This window comes from Phaenicophaeus curvirostris, chromosome 20 (genome assembly GCF_032191515.1).
Source record: "Phaenicophaeus curvirostris isolate KB17595 chromosome 20, BPBGC_Pcur_1.0, whole genome shotgun sequence".
Taxonomy (NCBI): domain Eukaryota; kingdom Metazoa; phylum Chordata; class Aves; order Cuculiformes; family Cuculidae; genus Phaenicophaeus; species Phaenicophaeus curvirostris.
The window spans coordinates 12,920,521-12,945,270 of NC_091411.1; the positions used below are offsets into that span (position 1 = coordinate 12,920,521).

The 24,750-nt window shown below is 48.8% G+C and overlaps 1 protein-coding gene across 1 annotated transcript in view; it reads left to right on the top strand.

Annotated features, from left to right (window-relative positions):
* Positions 1-242: 242 nt before the first annotated feature.
* LMX1B (LIM homeobox transcription factor 1 beta) overlaps positions 243-24,750 on the top strand; it is an 89,946-nt gene continuing 65,438 nt past the window's right edge. The window contains exons 1-2 of the mRNA XM_069873236.1: positions 243-750; positions 915-1,101. Of these exons, the coding sequence (XP_069729337.1) occupies positions 612-750; positions 915-1,101 (326 nt within the window). The 5' untranslated portion in view covers positions 243-611. The remainder of the gene's footprint in view (positions 751-914; positions 1,102-24,750) is intronic.

Sequence of the window (24,750 nt, forward strand, 5' to 3'; positions counted from 1 at the left end):
CCGCGCCGAGCCCGCCCGCCCCGCGCCCCGGGCGCCGCCGCCGTGCGGGGGCCGCGGGGGCCCGGCGGGGCCGGGGCACTATTTGACGTCGAGGAGACGGATCACCGCGGCGCAGCGATACGGCGCGCACCAATGGAGTTCAAATGTCAGCAAGTTTGAGGAGGGGTGAGGCGCCGGGGGGTGTGTTCCTCCGCCGCGGCCCCTGCTCTAAACGGCGCGGCTCCTCGGGACGCCGCATGGCACAGCGGCTGCGGAGCGCCGGGAGCCGCCCCGCCCGGCCCCGCTCCGCCCGGCCCGGCCCCGGCACGGCCCGACGCGCAGGGCGTGGGGCTGCGGCGCCGCCGGCGAGCAGGTGACAGCGCGGGGCCGTCCCGCGCCGCGTGCGCGGCATGAGCGCGGCCGCGTAGCGCCGGGCTGCCCGCAGGGGCGGCGCTGCCGCTGCCCCCCCCCCCCCCCCCCGGACTCCCCCCTACCCCAACCCCGGCTCCGGACGCCCCGGCAGGGACCGCTCCTCATGTCTCCCAGATAAAAAAAAAATAAAAGCGACTCCCTCGTCCCGGCCGCAGTCGCCCCCGAGCCCGGCCCGGCGCGGGGCGGCCCCGCCGCGCCCCATGGACATCGCCGCGGGCCCCGAGTCCCTGGAGCGCTGCTTCCCGCGGGGGCAGCCGGACTGCGCCAAGATGCTGGACGGCATCAAAATGGAAGACCACCCCCTGCGCTCGGGGCCGGCCACCCTGGGAGTGCTGCTCGGTGAGTGCCCGCTCTGCTCGGCCGTGCGCCGGCTGCCCGGTGCCCCGGGCTGCGCCCGGTGCCGCGCTCGGTGCGCGGGGTGCGCTCCGCGGGGCCGCTTCGCTCTCCCCGGCGTCCGCGGGGCCGGGGAGCGGGGCCGGCGCTGACGCCGCTGCCGTTCGCAGGGTCGGACTGCCAGCACCAGGCCGTGTGCGAGGGCTGCCAGCGGCCCATCTCGGACCGGTTCCTGATGCGGGTGAACGAGTCGTCCTGGCACGAGGAGTGCCTGCAGTGCGCGGCGTGCCAGCAAGCGCTCACCACCAGCTGCTACTTCCGGGACCGAAAACTCTACTGCAAGCAGGACTATCAACAGTAAGAGCCGCGACCGGGGCTGCGGGCCGGGGGCTGCGGGCTGCGGGCTCAGGACCCTGCGGGCTCGGGGCGCCGTTCGGAGCGCGGAGCCGCCCTGCCCTCCCGAGCGGGAGCTGCGCCCTCGCCGCAGCCCGGGCCCCGCGGCGCCGTCGAAGGGGGCGGCGAGCGGGCGGCCGCCGAGCGCAGAGCCCCGTCCGGCCGTGCGGGAGCCGCGCCGGGAGCCGCGCCGGGAGCCGCGCCGGGAGCCCCGCGCTGAGCCGTGGGGAGGCCCCGCGCTGGCCCCGTCCCGGCGCTCCCCGAGCCCCGCGCGGACACGGCCCCTGCCCGCAGCCGCCCGCCGCACGCTCGTCACCGGCACTGAGGATCCGCTCCGTGCCGGGAGGGGGGCGAGCACGGGCACTTCAATCACCGGGACATAATGTGGCTCTGCTAGAAGTCTGGCAACAAACAAAGAGCAACAACTATTGGTTTGCATCAACTTTTGTCAGGCATTCAGCAGGCTCCCAGAAAGGCCTGAAGTGGCTTAGTGGCAACAATGTGCATTTCATAGCTACAGCATGAAAATCCATCGCCATGGAAACTGGTAGTAAATGGTAACATGGCATGCTGAGTGTAAATATTGTTAGGGTTGTAACTCTTGTATAAATGGCCCAGATAAATGTCCCCCTGTTCGGGAATCACGACAAAATGTGTTATTTCATACTGCATGCTACCAGAGCCGGCTACGGCCCAGGCGCTTCACGGGAACGCAGCCCGTGGGCCGTCGCACTCGGCCGGGGTCCGGCACGGGCTGCGCTTTCCCGTACCTGGTGTAGGAGCCCGCAGAATTCATCTTTTACTTCCACACAAAATAAAACACCCCGTGGTAGCTATAGTTTATAGATCACTGGACCTTCTGTGGGTAGTGCTGCCTTGGGTGTTTTTGTTAGTTGGGAAAGAATTTGGAATAATCATTAGGCTACCTAGAAAAGCATTATTTGGCAGTGTAAATAAGTGTCATTGCAGGCAAATGTACTCTCTAAGTCCCGTCTTCAGCTTCTGTAAAATCGAGGATAACACTTCGTGATTTAAAAAGCGAGGTGGTAGACATTTGCTTTGTAAAAACAAGATTACTTTTCTAACTGAAAATAGAAATGTCACTGCTTCAGAACTCTTCGTATTATCAGAGGTGTCCAATTGTATGGGGGGGGTACGGGGTAACCAGGCTGACGAGCAATAGAAAGATATCAGCATGTTGGCCTTTGTTGAATCCCAGTACCTAGTGTGACATTACGTGAGCGCCTGCTGTGCGTGCCCCCGAGGACTGACAGGGGCCATGGCTCGCGGGGAGGGGAGACGCTGCACTTCAGAATTTGTTTTCTCTGAAATTTTATTAGTCCCGAAGAGCAAAGATGTGAAACTGCGCTACCCTCGTTTGTCTGCTTTCCCTGTCCGCTGCCTTTTAGACTCGGAGAAATATTCTTTTAGGATAGCTAAAGTATAACAATTCCTGTTCCCACATGTGAGCTGTTTTCTGGGCTGTGCGGGGCAGCTGCTCGGTTCTGTCGGTGAGGCAGGAGCGCGGCCGCGAGCAGCCGTGCTCGTCCAGCCACCATCGGGTGCCGTAGCGCTCCGTGGTGTAAAATCCCACTGTGTCTGTGCCTTGGGAGAGCGAGCGGTCAGTACAGAGGGAGACCAGTATCAGCAACATCAGGTGCTTTTTGTTGTCCAGAGTCCTATTTACAGATCTCCGGGGGAAAAAAAATAAGAGAGAGAATAAAGCTCACTTAAATTTTGTAGTTAGTGAAATTTGCTTTAGATAGATTTTTCTGTACATAGTAATGTGATTTAAAGGTCAGATTTCTCCAGGACTCCCAGGACTATAATCAAGTGCTGTGTGTGTATCTTTGGAAAACTGGTGTCTCGTCTTTCTAATGAAAGCAACCTCCTGATGGGTCGGGTATCAGACCTTAAACCTTTCACTGGGTCAGGAATGATTGCTGCCCATCCTTGGGTGAGGGCATTTAGCGCGAGGGGGAAGGGTAAAAACATTTTGCTTTTGCCATTTTTTTTTTTTTAAATAAAAATGTTGGCTCTTTGGAGCTGCCCCTGTGCTTGGAATGTTAGAATAAATCTGGGAGGAGATGGATTAGTGGCCCAAGCACAGTTTGGAGTAGTCAGAGGTACTTGATAAGTGTGATTTATCACAGAAATCTCATCGGTGGGACCAGCATCTAAGCTGTGCCTGTGTTTAAACTCTTCATGCATGAGATTCAACAGATTTTTACATGAGTGCATCCTGTAAATCTTTTGATTTAATGCAAAGCACTTATTTTGCTAAAATTTAAGATTTTGAGGTTCACAGGTACATTTGATTGCAAAATTTATAAGAGGGGGAGAAATAGAGTAGCACAATGGCAGCAGGGAGGCTGAGTCTCGCAAGCCCCAGTCAAACGGAATCCCTTGGATTTTAATGAGAGCTTTTGCAGGATTGTTGTACGTTTGGAGCCTTACATTTATACTTTTTTTCTTTAAAAGTTGCTTTCTTTCTGACAAGCAGAAACCTTCAGAATGATTGTTTATCAAAAGTAGGGGATTAGTGGTGGTTACATTCCCGTTCTTGGCTTAAATTAATTCATTTATCGTACCGCTCCAGAGTGCTTCCTGCTATAAAACAGTAATAATTATAAATATTAAATTTCTTCCCCATTTGTATATTTCCATTTTGTTGTGATTGTGCATTTCTGGTTTGTTTTTCTCTCGCTGCTCAGTGTTATGCAACGGTTTGCCCCAGTTATTACTGATATTGAAATAAGATTTGCTGTGTTCCAGGTTACGTATTTCGTATGTAAGAAAGAAATATAATTTCTATAAAGATCCATATCCTGAGTCTCTTCAAGAAGTCTCTTCTTTGAGGGATAGGATAGCAAACATTCACTGTTAGAATTTCATAATTTTCATTAATGTATTTAAGGTTTGCTTAGGATAGGAGGGAGAAATATTTAGGTTTCTGTCAGATTCTTCAGGGCACATCAGGCATTATTTTAGTGTCGTTATTGGATGCTGTTGGAGACTTACCATAGATTTCTGTTATGTCTTTATGCTGTTCTTCGTCTTTGAGTCCTGTCTTGGCAGAGACTGGGCTTATTTTTTATGTACAACCAGCACGGAGCAGCATGTTTCCTTCCCTCTGAGCCTCGCAGAGAGGGAAGGAAACGCTGCAAAGCCTCCTTGCTGTAGGGAAACTTTCCTCTCCTTTCACAGGAGTATAGGACTGAGGCTGAGATTTCCCAGTGAGTTGCCTTTTCTATTTGAAATAAGACAAAAGCTTCCTATTAGTAAACGTCTCTTATTTTTGTGGATGTTATTTTTCTTCCAGAGGGAGCGAGCGCCTGTCTGTCGTGAGCACAGGCTGTGGAATGCAGGCAGGAGCTGTGGTGTGAGAGGTGACTTGAGCTCCTCGGTTCTGCCGCTCGCAGAGTGGGCGATCGCTGTTTGTGAACAGGAAGATTTTGTTTGCCTTAAATTTTACTTTTCTTTTTTTTTTTTTTTTTTAAACTGGGGGGTACCAGACATGTTGTTACACCCGTCGGTGCAGTTGTTCATCACCTGAACTCGGCAGCATTGTGTCGAGCAGCTGTGTCCCCCTCCATTCGTTTGCCTCTCGCATCAGGCTGGCACTGATCCTGAACATGTCGTTAGGGAACAGCATAAAAATGGACCGAAGCATAGGGTGAGGAGCAGCCTCAGCACATGCCCAGGACATGGAGGAACGATTAGAATTATGTCATCCACTAAAAATGCTTTTAAAAGTCTCCGAAATACTCTGGTGTTTTTGCTGACAATCCAGCCCGTCCTGCGCTATCGGACACATCAGCTGATTGAAAATTCCCTGTACGATCAGGCTTTCGAGGCACCTCGAAACAGTTCCAAAAGCAGTTGTGCTGAGGAAACAGGGCTGTGATTTCTGCTGGTGACGTCAGCAGGGTGGCCAGGATCGGGCAGAGCCCCCACTGGTCCCCCCGTGTCCGCAGGAATCCGTCCCCGCGGGAGGCAGGAGCTGCAGGCGGGCAGCGGAGCGCTGGCCGCAGGGCTGCCCGCAGCCAGCTGGGGGTTAGGCTGAGTAAATCCTCTCAGGGCTCTGGGGTGGAACGTGTGCGGAGGGTTTGAGGAGACATTTTGATTTTCTGCTACAGTCGTAACCTTATTGAAGAAAATAATTGCAGTGGCAATAAGTAATGTGTACTGATCCACGGCAGAAAATGATAGGGAGTGCAGTGTAGGCAGTGTGCAATTAGATTAAGAAGAGGATAATTTGTAATACTTAACTACTGACCTGAGAAAAAATAACCAATAAATATGAAAGATGTTGCAAAAATTTCTTCACTGAAATATGTGACAAATGGGAACATTTTGTGTTTTATTTAGAAATCATGTCCATTATATTTTGGCCTAAGGTTTTGAACTAGTTCAAAGGCATACATCACACCTTTTGAACTATCAATAACAAATCATGGGAAAGCAGCTGGATTCTAAGGTCTTTTCTCAGGCCAGCTATGCTGTTAGTGTATTTCTGTTGTAAATGTGCACCCCTCTCGCTTGCCTCCCTTGTGGAGCAACCTGTAAAGAATGGTACATCTTAAAATGCCTGCTGCTCTGGTGAACTTGAGAGGTGGGTGTGTGTTTAATGGAGACTGTTTAATTTTGTCAGATAGTTGGGAAGAAATATTCCATAGGAAAAGGAGTGTGCTTTCTGTAATGCAGATGGGATTTTTATTTTTCATTCCAGACAAAATTCAAATTCATATTAAACCTGCTACTGCTTGTTGTAGCAGGAATTGATTTCATTTTATGTAATGTCTCCTACCCCTGGAATGGAGAGCCTTGCAGATTTAGTAAATAATGAGAGGAGGGCTCGAGTTCCCTGCACGCCAGCCCGAGGTTTCCATGCCCGTGCTGCAGCCAGGGCCCTCTGTGGCCGTAAGGAACCGGGCACTGGACGCGTGGAATGGGGCCGCGCTGGGGCACGGATGCCTCCTGCCCCACTTGGAGCACGGAGCCCATGGGTAGCTGCTGGTGGGCACACCAGGATAGCAGGGGGAAAAGAAGGGATAGGGAAATACTCCATCATCCGGTCCCTGCCGGGCTAGGAGCAGGGGTGTGCATTTTCTCTCTGTTTAGTTTGGACAATGCGCCTTGCACCGTTCAGGTCTTTTGGGAGAATGTGATCTGTAAATGTAACTGATTTTTGGTGATAATGTCAGAAAGGGTTTTTCTGCTGCTTGGGCTGGCTGGGACCATGTCACCAGTTGCATAAAATGCAGATACACAAAAAGGCTATGGACTTGAAACCTCAGTGAGATGGAAAAAGGCCATTTCAGTGTCCCCTGCAAAGGCTGTGCTGGGCCGTGCTCACAGTAAAAACAGGGATAAATGCTGCTCTTTGCCTGTGTGTTTTTGCTTGCTTGATCTGTGATGTTATTGCTCAAGTGAGGTAAGGAAGCAAGCGGTAAATAAAACCATGGAGTCCATTGTGCAGGGCTCTCCAGTGAAGGTAAACAGCCCGGTGTTGCTCTTGGAAGGCTCAGTGCGGGAGAAGGGGGTCTGGTGCGACTTGGGGATGGTTGCGTTCCTCACCAGGCAAAAACTGACTCAATGAAGCCACAGTTTCTGCTGGCTACAAAATATAAAACCTCCGCGTTTGTTCTGCAACAAAGAATAAGGTTGGTTGTGAGTATCAACCTGACCTGAGCCTGACAGCCCAGCCTCCAGCAGCCAAGCGGCAAAACCAGGAGTTCCTTTGGACTTGGAGGAGCACAATTAAGAACTGAAATTTCCTTTCTTTGAGTGAATTGGAATAAATTTGTCAAGTGGGCAGGGAATAGTTATCGAATGCACACCAGGCAGGCTGTGTAGTTGTGCTGTGCTGTATCTAAATCTATGAATTAAAACTGATTTTTGTTTGATGAAATAGTATTAGAATTTTATTTTAGAAAGCAGAGATATTTTCTGGGTTAAGAGGTTTTAACAAATGTAGCAGGGAGATCAGATTATTTTGCAGCAGTGGGAGCTTTAAAGCACCGGTAACATTTAGGGAAGGCAATACCAGTTTCTCCATTAGTAATTAAGGAAAAAAAAATGTGAATACCTTCGTATCTAATTTAAAATAAATGTTGAAAGTAAAGCTAGGATTCTGAGTTTGAGAATAGAGACCATAAGAGAGAAAAAAATGACGATGCTTGTAAGGTAAAATGAGCTGAGTTTTGGTTTTGGTTGTAATGCTCTTTGGTATTTCTAACTGTGTGCCGTGTAGATCATAATCTTGCATGCCTTGCTTAGGTGAATCATTCACTGTCTCTAGGTGCCTCTTGAAATGCAACAGAAAATCGAGGCAAATCTTCCAACTTTTTTTTTGTTTTTAATACTAGCCTTGCGTTTGTGTTCCCAGGCTCGCTTTGCCTGGGCTGATATTCCTCAAGTGAAATGCTGCCTTCCTTCTGGTTCACTCGGTACATCTGCTTTGACTGCACCTTGCCAGAGCTGTCCAGGGCAGCGGCCGGCACCGTCTTGGGGCAGCGGCAGCCCCTGGCACCCGCGGGCGCTGGGCAGAGCCGGGGCTTGTCGCTGCTGCGCGAGGGAGGAGGGGATGGGGGCTTCTGCTGCCTGGGCCTCAACCGGCCGCTCTCCAAACAGCCATTTTGCAAACCAGGCTCTGGCTGCTCCCAGACATTTCTGGTAACAAGGACTTGCTCCTGTAAGATGACCAACATGCACACGGAATACATGTGTTGCCATTGCCCTTCATTGGATGCTAAATATGTCTTGCAAGTAGGTAGCACCGGGTGTGGCGCGTTGTGCACTTTTAATGCAGATGATGTAGAGCAAACCCCTTAAAATTAAGTGCATTGTATGCAGCGTTAAGTATTGATTGTCCGGAGAAGGGGAAACATTCAGGTTGTCGTTCCCAGGGGAAGCCAGGATCTGTCCCAGCAGCTTTCCCGGCATGAGACGGGAATCCAGCAGCCCGGCCAAACCCACCTGCGCACTTCTCCTCGCAATACTTGTACAGAGCTGGGGTGCTTCGCTCGCCTTTCCAAAGCTGCTTGCCTGTGGGCAACTGAACAAGTAGACATTTGCAAGACTGTACTATAGTAAAGGAATCATTAATGTGACTAATTCCAGTTTGTTATTTTGTTGGTTTTGACATTTTGCAGTGATCTTTATAGATGGAGCAGAACTGCGGTGGCACAAATTCATTAAATGCCCTGGATATCAACATGAACAAGTAATAACCTATTTCTTGGGAACTTTTATACTCTGATGTTCCTGTAACAAGACAGTACATTTACGGAGAGTGCTTGTCCTGGAGGTCATTTGCTTTGCTTCCAAAACATAATACTTTTTTAATATGCACAAAATCTTCCTCTGCAAATGTTGACGTGAACTTGTGAACATGCAGTTCCTGTTGACTTCAATGAGAGCCATCCTTGCTCATCAAAGGGTAGAATTTGGCTCTTGATTTTATTGCAATCAGTGCATTATTTATAATGTACAAGTGTGCATGTGCACTCTTCCAGTCGGAGCTAATGGAATTTATGTGCACATGCTGAGGACCAAATCATCCTGGTAGCTGTTAGCAAGTTTACTTTCCTGCGTTTGTTCCTTCATGTTACCTGGAACACCGTTCCCTAAGTACAAAAAAAAAACAACCAAAAAAGAATAGTGATCTACAAGCAAATTCGAACTTGCAGAAAAAATCATTGATATTGTTTTAGAGTGTTTTTAATTACAGTCAGTGGTCGTTCGTCATTCTCTCAGACTGATAGAAACATCATTGTTACAGCAGCTTCTCCTTATAAATTGAGCATGGGTGCATTCCTCGTGTATTAGTGAGAAAGCATGTTAGTTACAGGATGTGGATGGTGACTGCAGACCAGAGTGCTGGGAGCTGCTGTCGGCCACAGATGGAGCTGGGGCACTGGGAGCTCCACGGGGCTGCACCTTTAGGCTGCAGCATAATACCTGCCAAAACTCATTAGCGAGAAAGGTTACAGTTCTCATTAACATCCACTCCACACAACAGTTGTTTCCCACCTGTGGGATCCTATCCTTTGACATAATCAGCTTGCCTACAGCTAGCATTTTTCTGTCACCTGATAGAGCTATTCCTGCAGCTTCCCAATGGCAGCAGCTTCTCTGGTTTCTCATTCTCTCTCTTGCGTCACAACTTTAAACCAGTTTTTGGAGTGTATGCGGGTGCACTTGAGGAGGTTTCTGTCGATAACGCCTGTGAAATGAGACAAGTATTTAATTCTGTATTGTACAAAGAGGTTTATTAGCAAATCACAGTAAAGCACTGCAGGAAATCGTGAAACTAAGACAAAAAATGTGAAGCAAACCAGTGGAATGGTTGCAGAAGAGGTAACCTATCTTTGATTTGGGGGAGGCTTTGGTGCAGTAAGGTCCAGCTGTACGTGACAGTCCGGTAGCTCAGCACTGTTGTTAAATATCCAGGATCTTCTGCAGACTTTTCTCTGTAGTGGCTGATCTGTGCAGAGCCATCTTGAGTGCAGCAGCTCTTCGTCTGTTTGCTGAGTGGTGCTGTGCCCTCAGTTCTGTGGGTCTCAGCTGGGAGCAGTCCAGCCTGCTGAGCTTGTGAGACTCAGCACGAGCTTTTCAAATGGTCAGGAGCCCCAGGAGAGCCACCGGGAGCTGCAGGAAGCAGTGGGAAGGTGGTGAGCAGTGGGAGCAAGGGCTGACCCAGCTCCCAGGGCCTCACTGCAGCAACACACAGCCCTGTTTTCACCTCGGTTACTTTTTCCAGCAGCTGGGGATCTGGATTACCTACTCCCTATGAGTTGAATGACGTGTTCAGGATACTGGAGCTGTGCTGGCGCTGCTGGTGAGCGTACACAGGGGCCATGGGCTGGCCAAGGGCTGGCTCTTCCTGGCTGTGGCAGGTGAGGGAGGTTCCCTGCGTGTGTGGGATGGGATCACACAGGTTACCTGTTTGAGTGGGTCTGCCTGGGCATTGAGAGGTTTGCATTTCTGACTTCCAGGAGAGAAAGAGCTGATTCTCCATCCTCCTCCTCCAGCTATTAATAGTTGTGGTTTGCAGACCGAGTATCCACTCCATGAAGGTTTGTATGTACTTGCAAGCTTGAGTCAGTACCTATCTATTATAATTTTAAGGAGCAATCTTCAGATTACCATTGTGCACAGTGGTCTGCGAGTGCTTGCGGAGGTTGGCAGCGCATTCCTCCTGCAGCAGTCGCCAGCACTGGGAACACTCCCTGTGCAGAGGGGCTGGCACTGCCAGTTCACGGGCCCCGGCAGAGGCCTGAGCCGGCAAATCCTGGCTCCCGGGGCTCCCATGAGTAATGCCACCAGAGCCAATTGCCCTGGCGTGCAGTGGCTTGCAGGGTCATGCCAGGTCAGTTTGCTTACCTGACAGCTAGTGTCTGGGAGAACTCGGAGGAGCCGCTTACTGAGGGTTTTGGGGATAGGGCTCTTCATAGGCAAAGCCCACCCTAAATACAAGTTGCAGTTTAAAATTGTGAGTTGTCTTCTCAGTTGCGTCTTGGCGTGGGCTTCATCCCGTGACAGGAAATGTGGAGCGTAACCCTATGGGTCCAGCATCAGGTCTGATGAGGAAAGTGTGGTGGGGCCCTCTACAAACATCAGTACCAGCAGTGGGTTTCCTTCATCCAGTGTTCTGACCAAGCCAAACATGTGCTCCGCACTCTGTGGTCCTCTGTGAGCTGTGTGGCTTATAACCACACAGGGGAAACGCAAATATTGTATTTTGAGAGCTCCCCAGTCACCTTCCGATCGTTGATAATTAGAGTCCAGAGTGAGAAAGGAAGAGAGAAGAGAGAGAAGGGAACAGTGAGCAAGGCATGCCTCTCTTTAGAGGTCAACACAAAGCCAGTCTGTTCTAAGCCCCAGTGAATGAGTTTTGCATATTGTGTGCAGGTCTCTTGAAATCTTAAGAGAAAACATTTTTTCTGACACAATTCTATTGATACAAGTTTTATTACATGTCAGTCTGGGTTTTATTGCATGTGAACAGTCACACAAAGCATCTCTGCTTTGTACCAGTGACAGAGGTGGTGAAAGGAGGCTCAGTGAAATTCAGGGGACCGAAGCCTTACAGAGAAAGTCCCCAAGTTCTCCTGCCAGTACAGTTTGTGTCTGCACCCAGGAAGGGAGAGGCACAGAGGGTCCAGGATTGCTGTAGGTGAGGATGCTGACCCTGTGGGGTGGGCAGCAGGGAACCTGGAACCACCTTGTGCTGCTGGCGCTCAGTGGTAGCTGCTGTTCTATGTCCCCAACACATGCTGCTGTGAGAGGACTGGAGTGAACCTGTGTGTGCCTGTAGAGTTCTGGTACGATACCCTGTGCATCCTGTCTGGCTCACACTGTCCCCATCCCAGCATGTGGTGAGGCAGCAGCTCTAAGCTCCGCTGCTGCCATAGTGCCCATTTCCAGCTCTGCCCTTGTGGAAAGGAGAAGATGGGAGCATGGATGGCAGCACCCACTCTGCCCTTGCTGCATCCGTGTCTGCATCTGCTGGAGCCTCGTGTTGTGCTGCCCAGTGTCAGGCGGATCTTGCCCCGTGCCTGCAGGCTCAGCTTGGCTCAGATCTGCCCTGCAGCTGGAGTCACGCAGCCGACTAATGTGAGCTGAGGTGCTGTCACTCACTAGTGTTGAGAGCTGGCCGGGAAGCATTGCTGCGGCATCGGTGCTTCTGCTGCCCAGGGCTGTGGGCTGCAATACCAACAGCATCAGCCAGCTGGATTTTCATAGCCTGATTCTCTCTGAGCCCTAGGGAGGAAGTGTTCTGGGCATTGCTTTGCAGGGGGGCGATGCTGCTCTTCCCTTTCTGTCAGCAGAACATGCCAAAGCTTTGCAATATCTGGACACTTTCTCATTTGCATGCACACATGAGAAGTTATTTACTTCATTCACCAACACTTTCCCAAGATGCAAGGAAGCTGTCTGCACATTTTCCCTTTGAAATTAGTGACCGTGTGACAGCAGCAGTACTGTAGCAGGGTGCTGTTTATGCCCCTTGCCATATTTGCACGGGCGCTGATGATCATCAGATGTAGCAGTGTCTTGCATGTACCTCTTGGTTTGTGCATGTGTGAAAAAGAAAAGGGGCATTGTTTTATTATGGATGGGACACAGTGATGGGAGTACTTGTAGTGCAAGAGACAGGTTAAGAGCAAGGTATGAAATGTTGCAAAAGCAGAAACGGAGTAAAACTACTGGGGGGAATAAATGGCATGTGAAATGCTGCAGCGATGCTATCTCTACTTGGTATCGTTGGTTTGAATCTGCCAGGCTCGGTGGTTGGAGCTGCAACAAACAAGTGATTCAGCTGATGGGAGCAGAACGCGTTACAGCCGACAGCTACTTTGTTAAGGCAGGGACAGGCGGAATCCCAGGGCTGGGGGGGTTCCCCTGCTGCAGGCTCTGCACCCTGGTTGCTCCTGGCTGTCACAGGCCTGGCAGGAGCTGTCGTGGGAGAACGTTCCATGGAGGAAGCAGGGTTTGTGTGTCAGTGGCAGCTTTCTATCGTGTCCTGTGCCAGGGAATGCAGGGGCACACATGACCTTGTCAGGGTGCCTGCGCTCCACAGAGAGATAGTGTGCTCTGGGGGTGCGCAGCTCCTGTGAACTTGGTCCTTAGCGTTGTGCTGTCTTGGCCTCGCTACCCATGCCTGGGCCAGTTCCCCAGCATGGTTTTGTGGGTGTGGAATAAATTAGCCTTGATGGCGCCTGCATTAATTTTATGTGGGAGAATCCCCAGAGATTCCAGGGCAATTACAGGGAGAACAGCCTTGCCCAGCACGGCGGCGTCCCCATCCAGCCGCTGCTCCCTGCAGAGGAGACAGGAGAACTCGTTGAAGCAGCGCTGGTGCTCAAGCAGTGCCCACTCCCTGCGGCCGGCTGCCTGCCTGTGGCATCCCTTGCAGCAAAGGCCAGAGCAGGGTGGTCTGCGGTGCCATGATCAACCGTGCTTTGCTGCTGGTCCAGGTGTTCAAAAAACATGTAAATGTGACACATTGGGACACGGTTCAGCAGGCATGGTGGTGTTGGGCTGACGGTTGGACTTGATGAGTGTAGAGGTCTTTTCCAACCTTAATGACTCCATGGTTCTATGACTCTGTGACTGGTAGTGGAGCTCGCTGTGCAGATCCTTGTCTTACAGAAAGGTTGGAAGACATGCCCGAGGCAAGCAAGCCGGTTTAATTTCATCCCTGTCCTATGAATATTGGTTGTCTAGCATAACCGAAGACTGTTCCATTTGTGGCTTTTTTCTTTCTTAAAAATTCAGCTCATATTTTGGCAGGGGTTGTTTGAGCACAGAGCGGATACATTCAATGACAAGAGCTACAACATTCAATTTGTTGGATGCCACAATTAAACCTCAGCTTTTTCACCCAGCCATCTGAAAGCCAATTGTGAGTTGTCGCTCAAGCCAGAATGCACACAAACAACGGCAGCACACAGCCCCCGATCCTAACAATGTGATTTTCATCGCCTTACCAGTCTTTGGGGAGTCTTCAGCTTCCATCTGGAAGTACCTTCAACCCTTTCCAGCTACGGATCTTGAAATAGCTAGAACAGAGAGAAAACCAAAATTACATGGAGTTTATTGCCATTTCAGAAGGAAAAAAGTGTTTGAAAAAGTTTATTCAGGAAGCCAGGGGAAGTTAAGTGGGAGACATTTGCCATTTCATCAGTCTGTTGGTGATAGCCATTCATGTCATAAATGGCTTGTGTCATTTGATGCCAAAAATAACACAATTTTCCTCCCCAAAGGCCTATAGGGTTTTTTTGCAATAAATGTTTATTTGTTAATAATATACTTTAAACAGCCCAGTCTTGACCTCAAGTCTCCAAAAGAATCCATCTTCTCTCTGAAAAATCCTACAAAGTTTGTGTAATTTTTTCTGGGGAGGTGTAATTGATGGCGCAGTGAAGGGCAGTGTGTTTGCTTTAACTACTGCAGCTGCGTGGATTAACTGTTTATAAGGCCCTACTGTGCTTTGAATGGCTACTTTCTTAGATTTCAGGCTTTAGTTGACAGCACTTCCTAATGGTTTCTTGGATTTGCTTAAGTTTGATCAGTAAAAATAAATTTCTGCACTCAGCTCACCCATTGTTCTTACCTTGTCGCTGCTTTGAAAGCTGCTAAACGTTCGTTTGTTGGAGTTTGGTTTCGTTGATTTGCCTGCACCGTGCAACGTTCTGAGCAGGGGTGACCAGGGCAGCTACCTGACAGAGCTGAGCGGGGCTGGTCACGTTCCACACCTCCTGCTGGTATCAGGCAAGGGAGACCTGGTAGCACAGCAAATAACCTGCATGCAAATATTTTTGACAGGCTTTCTCAGTGTAGGCACTGGAGTCTGTAGAGTTCAGTGCCGCACTGGCAGGTATGAAGTATGAGTGATTATGTATTTGAAAAGGTAATAAAGGATTTTGTAAATATGCATAATATAGAAACCGTTGTTTTGAGAGAAAATAGTAAGTCAGGTAATTAATTTATAACATGTTGCACTGTTTTGAAATTGCCATCCCAAAAGCTGGAGTTGGATTTCCACTGGCAAAGCGTTTGTGGAATGCCGGTGCCATGTGATCAGCAGCCTGGTAATGTAACAATTGTCTTTTCACTGCATCACCAGCCACCACTGACTTTAACCGATACTAAACCACATTTTTCAGCTGCTTCTGTTCTGCCATCAGCCCCTCTGATCCTTCTCTCTTATGATTTTTCTTGTGTACTTTTACTAAAAAAGCGAAGTATTAAGACATTTGTCAGAATTTTTTGTTAGTCCTTAAATGAAAACATGGTTTTCTTAAAGACCTCTAGAGGAGTTATTTTCTTTAAGATCATCTTAGTTATGGGAGAGAATTACACGTGTAATTTCTCAAAGCATTTCAGATTAAAGTGCTAGTTTGTTCTCAGCCAGGCAGGCACTTGGATGAAATAAGGAACAGAATGTGTAAAATGAATGGAATTCATTTTTTCTTTAAACATCTCACGTTTGTGGAGTTAATTTACTTGGATAACGTGCACACTCGGGAAGCTTGTGTAAAACAGATTTTAGTGGGACTCTGTGGCACTACATGGCACCAGTCATTTACTGTGAGTGTGTTTGTAGTTTATTAATTATGAAAATTACGTGATGCTTTTAAAATACATATTTTGACAAGCACAGCTTCTACCTTGGGCTGGGATCCTGCACATCCATACGGTGATTAATTTTAGTCTCTTCAGGAGCTCTTTACAAGGTAAAGTTACACATGCAACCAGGTGAACAGCGGGGGCCCTTAGGGCACCTGCACAGCATGGCAGATGCTCATTTACTTCCCAGCCACATTTTCCAGGCAGCCTGATCCACAGGAACTTGAGCAGCTCTGTACTGGCCAAGCCTTGCCTGATCTCTCTGTCTGTTTGGGGTTTTGCAGGACAAAATTTTTGACTTTCAGTTTAGCCTTTGTTGGATCAATACTCTTAAAGCAAGGTCACATCCAAGCTCTCTCACACAAACTCAAAATATTTAGAAAGAGCTTTAAAACACTGTCTGTCTTCCTGCTATCCCGCTGCTTCTGGCGCTGCTGGGGAGCTCAAGCCAGACCAAACAGTGCTGACCCCCCCCAGCCCCAGCGTGAGTAGAGCTCCTGTGGCCGCCCAGGCTGCCCAGTGGTGATAGCAGCGAGGGCAGCTCGTCCTCTCTTCTTTGGCTTGGGTGTTTCTGAGTCCTGGCCTCCTTTGGCTCAGAGTGATGGCTGGCCAGGGTGTCTTGGGAAGGCTGGGGGACCGTGGACAAGTACGGGAGTGCTGCGTTTTCCCAGAGGCTGTGCTTGGTGTGGCTGGGGTAGGTGCACGCATGTGGGCTGCTCGCACTGCAGCTGCATGGCCATGCAGATATCCAGCTGCAGGGCGTCTGGGGAAAGTGGCATCAGAGCCACCACCTCCACACGTGGGTGTGGGGAGCTTCTGATCGAGCAGAGCATCCTGCCCTTCCTCTGTCCTCAGAGGAGAGCACTGCACACCTCGCCTTTGTCCTCTCAAGCCTTCTCAGGCTCCTGCACTGCCAGGACCCCTCCAGTCAGCCTGGGCTGTGTGACACGGGCTGGCATAGTGCACAGATCCCGGGTGCCACAGCGGGCGCGCAGGCGATGCAGACACTGATGCTCCCCAACTTGCCCCTCCAGCTCCAGTGAAGTTTCTCCTGATTCATTCCTGGTGGTGTGCGGTGATTCATGCTGTCAGCATCAGCTGCCTGTTTGTGAAACCAAAAAGAAACAACCTGGAGTTGGTTGAAACAGTTGCCATTACCAAGGCTAATATGAATTTGCTCCTGTCAGAGGATATTAAAAGTCTTCCTTTGTTTGCTGCACAGAGGCTGAGCTTTGCCGTTTTTGAGTCTTTTGTCAGCTTACTTTGGTATTAAAGCAACCGACAGAACATTTAACGTTATCCTTGTGCATGGGCACTCCTGCTAATTAATTCAGTAACTCTTTTGACCTTCTGTTTAAAAGATTTCAACTGGTGCTATTTCTGCACAGACTCTACCCTCCTTCAGCATCCTGAGCCGTTCATTTAGTATGAGCGTAGCTGTGGGGTAGATGGCTCACATCTTTGTGCTGCTATATTCTTGTAATAGCTAACATTAACAAAGTTAAATGGACAAATGAACAGGAGAAAGAGAAGAAAAGCAAAGGAGCAATTAAATGTAACTTTTCATCATGAAAAGGATTTCACTGGTTTATCTTCTAATAAGATTATGTCACCAACACAAGTACCTCAGAGCCCCTGATTGACAGCCTCCTGTACTTTTATCAGGCACTGTGACACTAAACCTCAGGGCCTTTTGTCCGATAGAGTGAGCTCACGGAAACTCGCCATCCTAATCCCCTTATTCATGTCAAGCACAGAAAAGAAGTCCTGATCGGATGGCACCTTACAACAGTGTCACCTCCACCCCCTCGTCGCTGGACAGACATGGGACATCTCCTGTTTTGTTCACTGTCTGCGCTCTGCTCTGTCAGAGCCGCATGCTGCCTGCTGTATGGCACAGCCCTGCTCCCCGTCGCTGGGAGCTGGGACCATTGCAGGGCTTCCCATATCCAGTCTTGCACTGCCCTGATTTACAGGTATTTGCTGTCCTGAATCCATTCTGGGGATACTGTGTCTGTGATGCAGAAAAATCTCAGGGAGGTGATAGGAAGATTCACAGCTAACTTTTTTTTGTTTTAATTTTATTTCTCAAAAGAAAGTAAGGCCTTTAAAGGAAATATTTTCTTTTGCATTGTGTACGTAGGACCACGTAGTGAACTGTATCACTGAGCTTCTTCAGATCTCCCATCCAGAAAAAGGAGTAAGAGGAACAAAACACTGGTCTGTGCAGAAGCAGAGGATCAACGCGAAGTGCAAAACATTGGTGTTGCTCAGTGGCAATTGTTCTGGGTGGGATGCTTCCCAAAGCTCAGAACAGAGTTTTATGTCCTCCTCAAAGTGCGAGTACCCATAGAATTCACTCCTAAGAGTCACAGAAGTCAGCAATTCATCCCAGTTGCTGGTGTTAAAAGTTTCATAGCTCCGGCCCTTTCTTAGTCGTAGGAATTCCTTTGTGCGTATCCCTGTGGTAACCTATTTCAACTAGCGGTTCCCTGTGGTGCTTTATTTACTTGTCCAACTGTTTGGAAGTCTGTTAGTCTAAAGATCAGATGCTCTGAAACAAATCTTATTACTTTAACCAGCTCTGCAAATTCTTCTTTCTCCATTTTTATTGACTTCTCTTCAGCTAGAACTAATACACATGCAGCAGGTGGGCAAGTATGTCTCTCGAAGTTTAGCCTCTCAGATTTAACATGAGAAACTATAAATCTTTTTGTTTTCCTTGGAAAATGTGGGAAACCACAGGTATTTGAAGAGTTGCCTCCTCGGTGGATTTGTGAAGTTTGTACTGGTTGCTGTAATTTTTGAAATAGAAGTCTGGGAAATTTTAAAGGAATGCTGCATTCTGGGGAGGAGACGAATTATCTTTTTGTCATGTTAAGTATTTTTTCAAGCTGTAATCACAAGCAAACGAATGGGAAAGTTTGGAGATAATTTTCCTTTCATTCAGGCTGGCACCAGTGATAGAGATGCTGCCTAAAACTTCCTTCAGCTCACTGCCACGAGCCGCTCCAGCTGGCACTGCTCACCAGTCCCCATTTTAGAAGGTGTGTCCAGCTCTGTATTTTTCATCTCTATGCACATTTTTAAAGTAATTTTAGTTGTTAAAAGTCAGTGCTAATTAAACGTCTGAAGAAATTATCTTTCAGGAATTCCCCTGTCTCCTCCCGTCCCCCCTCCCAGTCTCCTGGCGACCTCATGCTGCCCGACTTGAGCACACATCTCGTCTTCAGGAGGTGTTTGCATCTCATGGCACCTTCCTCCAGCAGATATCAAAGTCCTTTGCGGAGCGACCTGCCCAGGGCTCCTGCAGGCTGGGACCTGTCCCGGGCACGCTCATCCCTGGGACACAGTGTGTCTTCCCATGCCTCCTGAGGACCAGGCTACACCAGGAGTAGGGATGGGAAGTTCTCTTGTCTGGGGTGTGCAGAGCAGTTCACTGCTGCTTCACTGGCATCTGGTTTTCCACCTTAAGAACCAGCAACTGCCGTCAGCAAGCAAAGGAATCCACAAGGTATAGGCTCTCATTTAGCAGAGCGTGTTTGCTTTGAGCACAATGCTGCTCAGGTCTCTGAATCCATGATCGGGGTCACTGTGGCAGCAGTCTCTGCAGCAAGGGCAGGATTGAATGGAGTGAGCTGAGAGCAGTTGTAATACCCAGCTAATAAGCCAGGCTGGTGAAGGAATCTATGATGTAGAGGTCAGTTAACTGATAGGTGAGTTGTGGCAGACAGTGCGATGTCAGGTTGTGCTTGGGGAAAAGGTTCACTAAAACTGGGAAACACCCTCACAGCCTCAGGCTTCTCAGAGAAAGCTTTGCTGAAATGCAGGAACAGGAGTATTGAACACATTGGAAATGTGAGATGCAAACCACAGCGATGCGGTATGAGGCTGTGTATGCTTCAGAAAAGGTGACTGCAAAAATCAGCCTGGGATCCCGTTACTATCCTGGGTTTGTGAATCTCGGGGCTCTTCACTGCTGCGGTTGGTGCATAGAGACAGTAGCTCTGGTCGCAGTGGTGCCTGCGCAGGCTCTCCTGCAGTAACACCCAACAGGGCCGTGTCAGAAGGACGTAGGCAGTGCAGCGTGTTCTGAGTCTTCAGAGGTAACCAAACCCATCCTCACAGCGTGCCCTGGGGCTTTGCACAACAGCTCCTCAGCTCCTCCTGACACATCCTGCTCTGCTCTGAGCAGGAGGGACAGTAAGCAGGGGACAGCCATCACCCCCAGCGATCCCCCTGTTTCTGCGTTAGCAGCTCATGATGCTAAAGCGTTCTCATTGAAAGAAAAATTACTTTTGTTTGGACCAAAAAAAAAGGAAAAATCTTCAGGGATTGAATTTCAGAGCCTCCCTGCCTTCCCCTCAGCCCCCTCTGAGGGCTGAAATGATTTGTGTGCGAGGGCCTGTGACCTAAGGAGGCATTGAACAGCAGAGAAGGGAAACATTTGGAGTTCAGAGGGACAGTGGGTCTTGATGACCAGCGTAAGACAATTCAGATGTTTCAGATCATGAGGTTTCTGACAATGATGAGAAAATGCCCCGACAGCCTACAGGCTGGGTTCCACTCCACAGTGCTTTATTCTTTCCCTGGTGCAGTGACGCTGCATTGCACACGATTGAGTTTTTAGGATTTATCATGGAAGAATCTCTGTGCTTATTGCATGAAGTAGCTCTGAAAAGTTGGGTGGGATTTTAATTTCTCCCTGGGGAGTCTGTTAGAAGCTCTGTCCTGAGTGTGTTGGCGGTGGCGGGGGTACCCCGACCGACTGCGTGTGCCGCAGGCCCTGGCAGCAGCCCCTGGAGGAGGGTTGCCACAGAGGAGCAGAGCCAGAGAAGCAAGTTTTTGGACAAGAGTCCAACAATAACTGCACGTCCCATTGCCTTGTCTGATATAAACAGAGATTTCCTGGAAAGAGGACAGATTCTGGGACAAGGAAAGAAAAATACTGGCAGAGAGGAGAAGGAGGAGAAATTGTTCAGGATCCTAATTCAGCAGTAGGTCTGCCGAGTGCCTGTGATGCTGCCCACTTGCCACAGCAGCTCTCTCTGTCTGGTGCCTGCCCGCTGATCTTGGCATCCCAGGAGTGCAGAGAAACCATGGGGCAGCACCAGACCCTGCGGATGGGAGCTCTGAGACCCAGCCCCAGCGCTCGGATTTGAACCTGTGTTACAACCAGGGCAAAGCATCCCTCAGCATCACGGCTGCTGGGCCAGGGAATCATATTGGTTTTACACCTCGGCTCTGCTGTGAGAAAGTGCACCAGCATTGCATACATAACGTATATACAATCAACAGGAGAATGGTATAGGCTGTGGAGCCCAGGTTGGGGAAGCAATCCCTGATTGTATCTGGTTTAACGATTAATACATGAGAAGCAGCAAAGAGCAGTCCTGCTGGGCTTGTGTGCTGGAGTCTCTGGCAGAGGAAAACCCTGTCTGTGCCCAGGCTGCAGCACAGGGCTCTGATCCTCGGCACCTTGGGGCTGTTTGGGGCTCAAGGACAGCTCCTAGCCATCGTTCCACAGGGACCATGGCCTCAGCCATGGGTGGGAACTGCAGAGGGAAGATGCCCAAGAGACCACCATGTGGCACTGTGGCGGGCACAGGCTGAGTGAGCACCTCGCACCCTCGCCGGGCGCTCCCCATCCCCACTGGAAGCAGCAGTGAGCACTTCTCCTAGAGTGGCCTCCCTGAAGTCATGGAGCCCCATCCTGTGCTGTTGCTGGAGAAGGGTGAGCAGTGGGGCTGGATGTGGGCTTGCTTCGCTGGGTCTGCTGCACCAGCAAATCCCAAATTACATGCCGGGAGGGAGGAGAGAGGAGACAGATTTTAAAATGTCGTTTGCATAAAAAGAAAAATATTGCCTGTTGGCTTGAGGCGGCGCAGAGGCTGTGCGAGGTCTGCCCTGCACCTTGCCGGGAGGAGGACGGCTGCCCTGCACCGTGTGCTGCAGGAAGGAGTGCAAGGGGCTGCAGCAGAGGCATCGGAAGCTGCTCCCTCTGCCAGCTGCTGTGCGAGGCCCCTGCACCCCTCACCACAGCTCCGGGCACAGCTGCGGAGCGCTGGGCAGAGGCAGCAGCAGCAGGTTCGCGTCTTGGCACGGCTGCGAGGGGGACTCTGGCTGGAGCAATTCCTGTGGATGCTGCCAAGCTGGAGCCTGGCAAAAGAGTGAGAATTTCCTAACTGTGACAAATGCCTGCCTGAAAAATGTGTCTTCATTTACCAGTGGTGCGTTCAATTAGCCTGTGTTCTGGAACAGCTATCGTGTCCCTCTGACAGTCTCCCCTGCGATCTGAACCACCTCTTCTCCAAAAAAAGGGCTAGAAAATGTTATGCTTCAAAAAGCTTTAGAAACTCCATATTTCTGGTGCCCCACTTTGCAGCCCAGGTCTGACTTCTAGTGCTGACACAGGAACTTCTCTTTTAGGCTGTGTACGCTTCTGAGAGCACCTCATAAACAAAGCTTTTAATTGCCTTTTATATCTGATGTGAAGTTATTGTTTTCTTATCAGGTATAGCTAAAAAAAATGAAACCCAGAACATGATCCCCAGAGAACCTCTGTCACCAGGGGTTGTAATTAAGAAACCACTTCCCTGAGCTGTTCTGATTGTGAAAAAAGTGACTCCTGCCTCGGCATGATTCCTCACCAGAGGTGGGTACAGCTTTGCCTTTTGATTCTGGCATTCAGAGTTGAGCTTATAATGGAAACCGAGCATAGCTTTTATTATCATTGTGGTTGAGAGAGCATTATTAAGGGCACAACTGGAGCTTTGTAAGCATACCCTGGAACATACACTTAAAATATTAAAGAAAAGTTTTCAATAACAATTGTGTTTAGAAACAAATGATCTTGGTTTTCCATTTCGGGGCTGTTCTGTGTGAAGCCAAGTGATTGCCGTTCCAGGGATGCAGTCTTTCTGCAGCACTGTGTCTGGGGTTTCAGACACAAGAGAAGCAAACTGCCTCCTTTAAAATGGTGCTGAGCTAGCAACACTGCTTCTGAGTCCAAAACAGCCTCACAAAGTACCATCCCTGGTAATCAGCTGATTTTTTTAGGTCATATGTAAATTAAGAACACATCTGCTTTCCATATGTCCCACATACATAGCTTACATATGTTTTTGGATGTATTATCTTAATCATATTTATTGGCCAAAGCAAAAAAAAAAAGAAGTTTAAAATATTTTTGGATTCATAATATTATAAACCAAACAGCTATAAAGCAAATGAGTCATGTACTACACTGCAGTTACAGTGTACAATTATGACGTGCATTTAAGGGCTGTAATTCTTAGCTGGAGTGAAACCTATAGGCAACAGTGCTATCTCTCCTGTATTTTTGTCTAACAGAGATCTAAAGAAAAATTAATTACACTTCTTTGACTGATTGTTATTCTGCAGAAGTATGGTTCTAATCCTTATTAACATTCTCTAAAGTCATGCATGAAATATGACTTTTGCACCACACTCTGGGGCATATGTTTTCTCTTTCCAGCGTATTTTTCAAACTATCTTCAACCCTCACTGCTGTTCATTATTTTAAGATAGGTTTAAAGTTTGCCACAGTCTCAAAACCGATCCAGTACAGAGCGTTGCAAGGGAAAAAAATGACACATCATTCTACTCATGAACACAAATTGCTTCTGATTATTTAGCTTTGAATGTTCTCCTCATACTGTTTTTATTAAAAGCCCCAGTATATTTACTCTTGATAGTGTCTTCAATTAAGTTAAAAAGAGTCCCTTTTCTATAGCAGTATGTAAAGAAAATAGTTGTTACAACCACAGAATTACCGAAAAAACCTGGTTCTAGTAAAGTACTACTTCAGTTCAACAACCACAGCACGAAGTTTGCTGTTTTCTTGTAAACTTTCCAACCATTAGATAAACAGTGTCTGTGTCTTCACATCCAAAGCAGCACCCTCTCTTTGTTCAAGGACAGTTGCTTTCCTGCAGCTCTCTGCAAAATATGTGCTCCATTAATCCATTTATCAATATGGAAAACTTGCCCATTTGGATTTAGAATGACTTTCCAAGCAGCGGTGACTAGGTCTGTGCCCTGGGAACAGTTCTGGTCACAAACAGCTGAACGGCTCCGGCAGAGCGCTCTGGTTGTGTTCTTTTGCCTCCTCGGGAGTGCAGTTAATTTAAGCTGTGACAGGGGGAAGGAAAGTTGTTACAAGTGGGATCCTGTGACTTCAGCACACATTGCACGCAGCCAGGAATGTTTTCCTTTTCCTTTTATAAAACAGTGATTTAGGAAAATGGGCTAAGTTTAGCAGTTTCTGGAGCTTCTACTCTGCTGGCTTCAAAATAACTGTTTTTTCTTTTGAGAACATTGTCTTTTGGTGCTGTGATGTCACAGCCTAATATTGTACAAAGGTGTAACTGGACCAAACATGTCAGGAACATGTCAGTAACTTTCCATAAATTATTCAGGCTCTTTGGGAAAACCCCTAATTATGCGTTAACTCATTTTCTACTTCAGAGAAGTTTTGCCTTGAACTTCAGAGTCCAATTGCTGGGGAGCTTTTAGTTCTTTTATTATTTTTGGGAGGTTACTGTATTTCTGCTAAAAATTATTTGTGTGTCAGCTCTGACAGAGAACTGCAAGGATCTGGCAAAAACAGGATGGCAGAAATCAAAGAATGGACTAGAGCAAGGGAATCCGCTTTAAACTCCTTTACAAAAAGTCCTGGAAGTGCGCAGGATGCGAATGTCTTTGCAAAGCCGCACTCCTTCCTCTGCTAAGAGCAACTGCCATGCATCCCTGGATGAATACTTTACGTGCTCCAGGCTATAAAGCTGTTTGTGCTTTGAAGGCAATGGGGTACAGAGGAAAGGACTGTTTGAAACGTGTCACTTTGAACTGCGCTGGAGAGTCCCGGGGAGCTGGCCACCTCCGTCCTCCCCGGTTCCCTCTGAGGTCTGGTTCCAGTCTGCAAGCCCTGGAGCCAGCCCCGTGGTCTGGTCCAGTGGCCCCACTGTGAGATGTCAGGCTGATAAGTGAAAGTAGAGACTTTCGAGTGAAGATCAAGAGTTTACTACTTGAACTGCATCTCTTGCTATGTGTAGCAGTTCAATATGGTAACAAAAGGGTTTTCCTGCCCACAGAGACAGATGCTGCCTTTTCAAAATGTTGCTTTACATTTGAAGCCTCAGCATGTGCTGTAATAAAGGCCATCCTGAAACTTCAAGGGATTGCATCATGAGGAAATTCAGAGAGGAAGGAGCTTTAGGTGGATCTGCAGAACCTTTTATACGCTAATACTCCAGGAAAAAAATCAGGACGATCAAGTAGGGGTCAGTTCCAGCTTGGGATCAGTGCCGTCTCGTGTTGTAGCTATGCTAGCATTCCTGCCAAAATGACCAGATAGGGGGTGGTTGGCTAGGACACTGCTAAAAATCCTGATGGATGCAGCGTGCTGTGACTTCTGGGGGATAACAAGGGCTGGGCTTGCAATAAGGA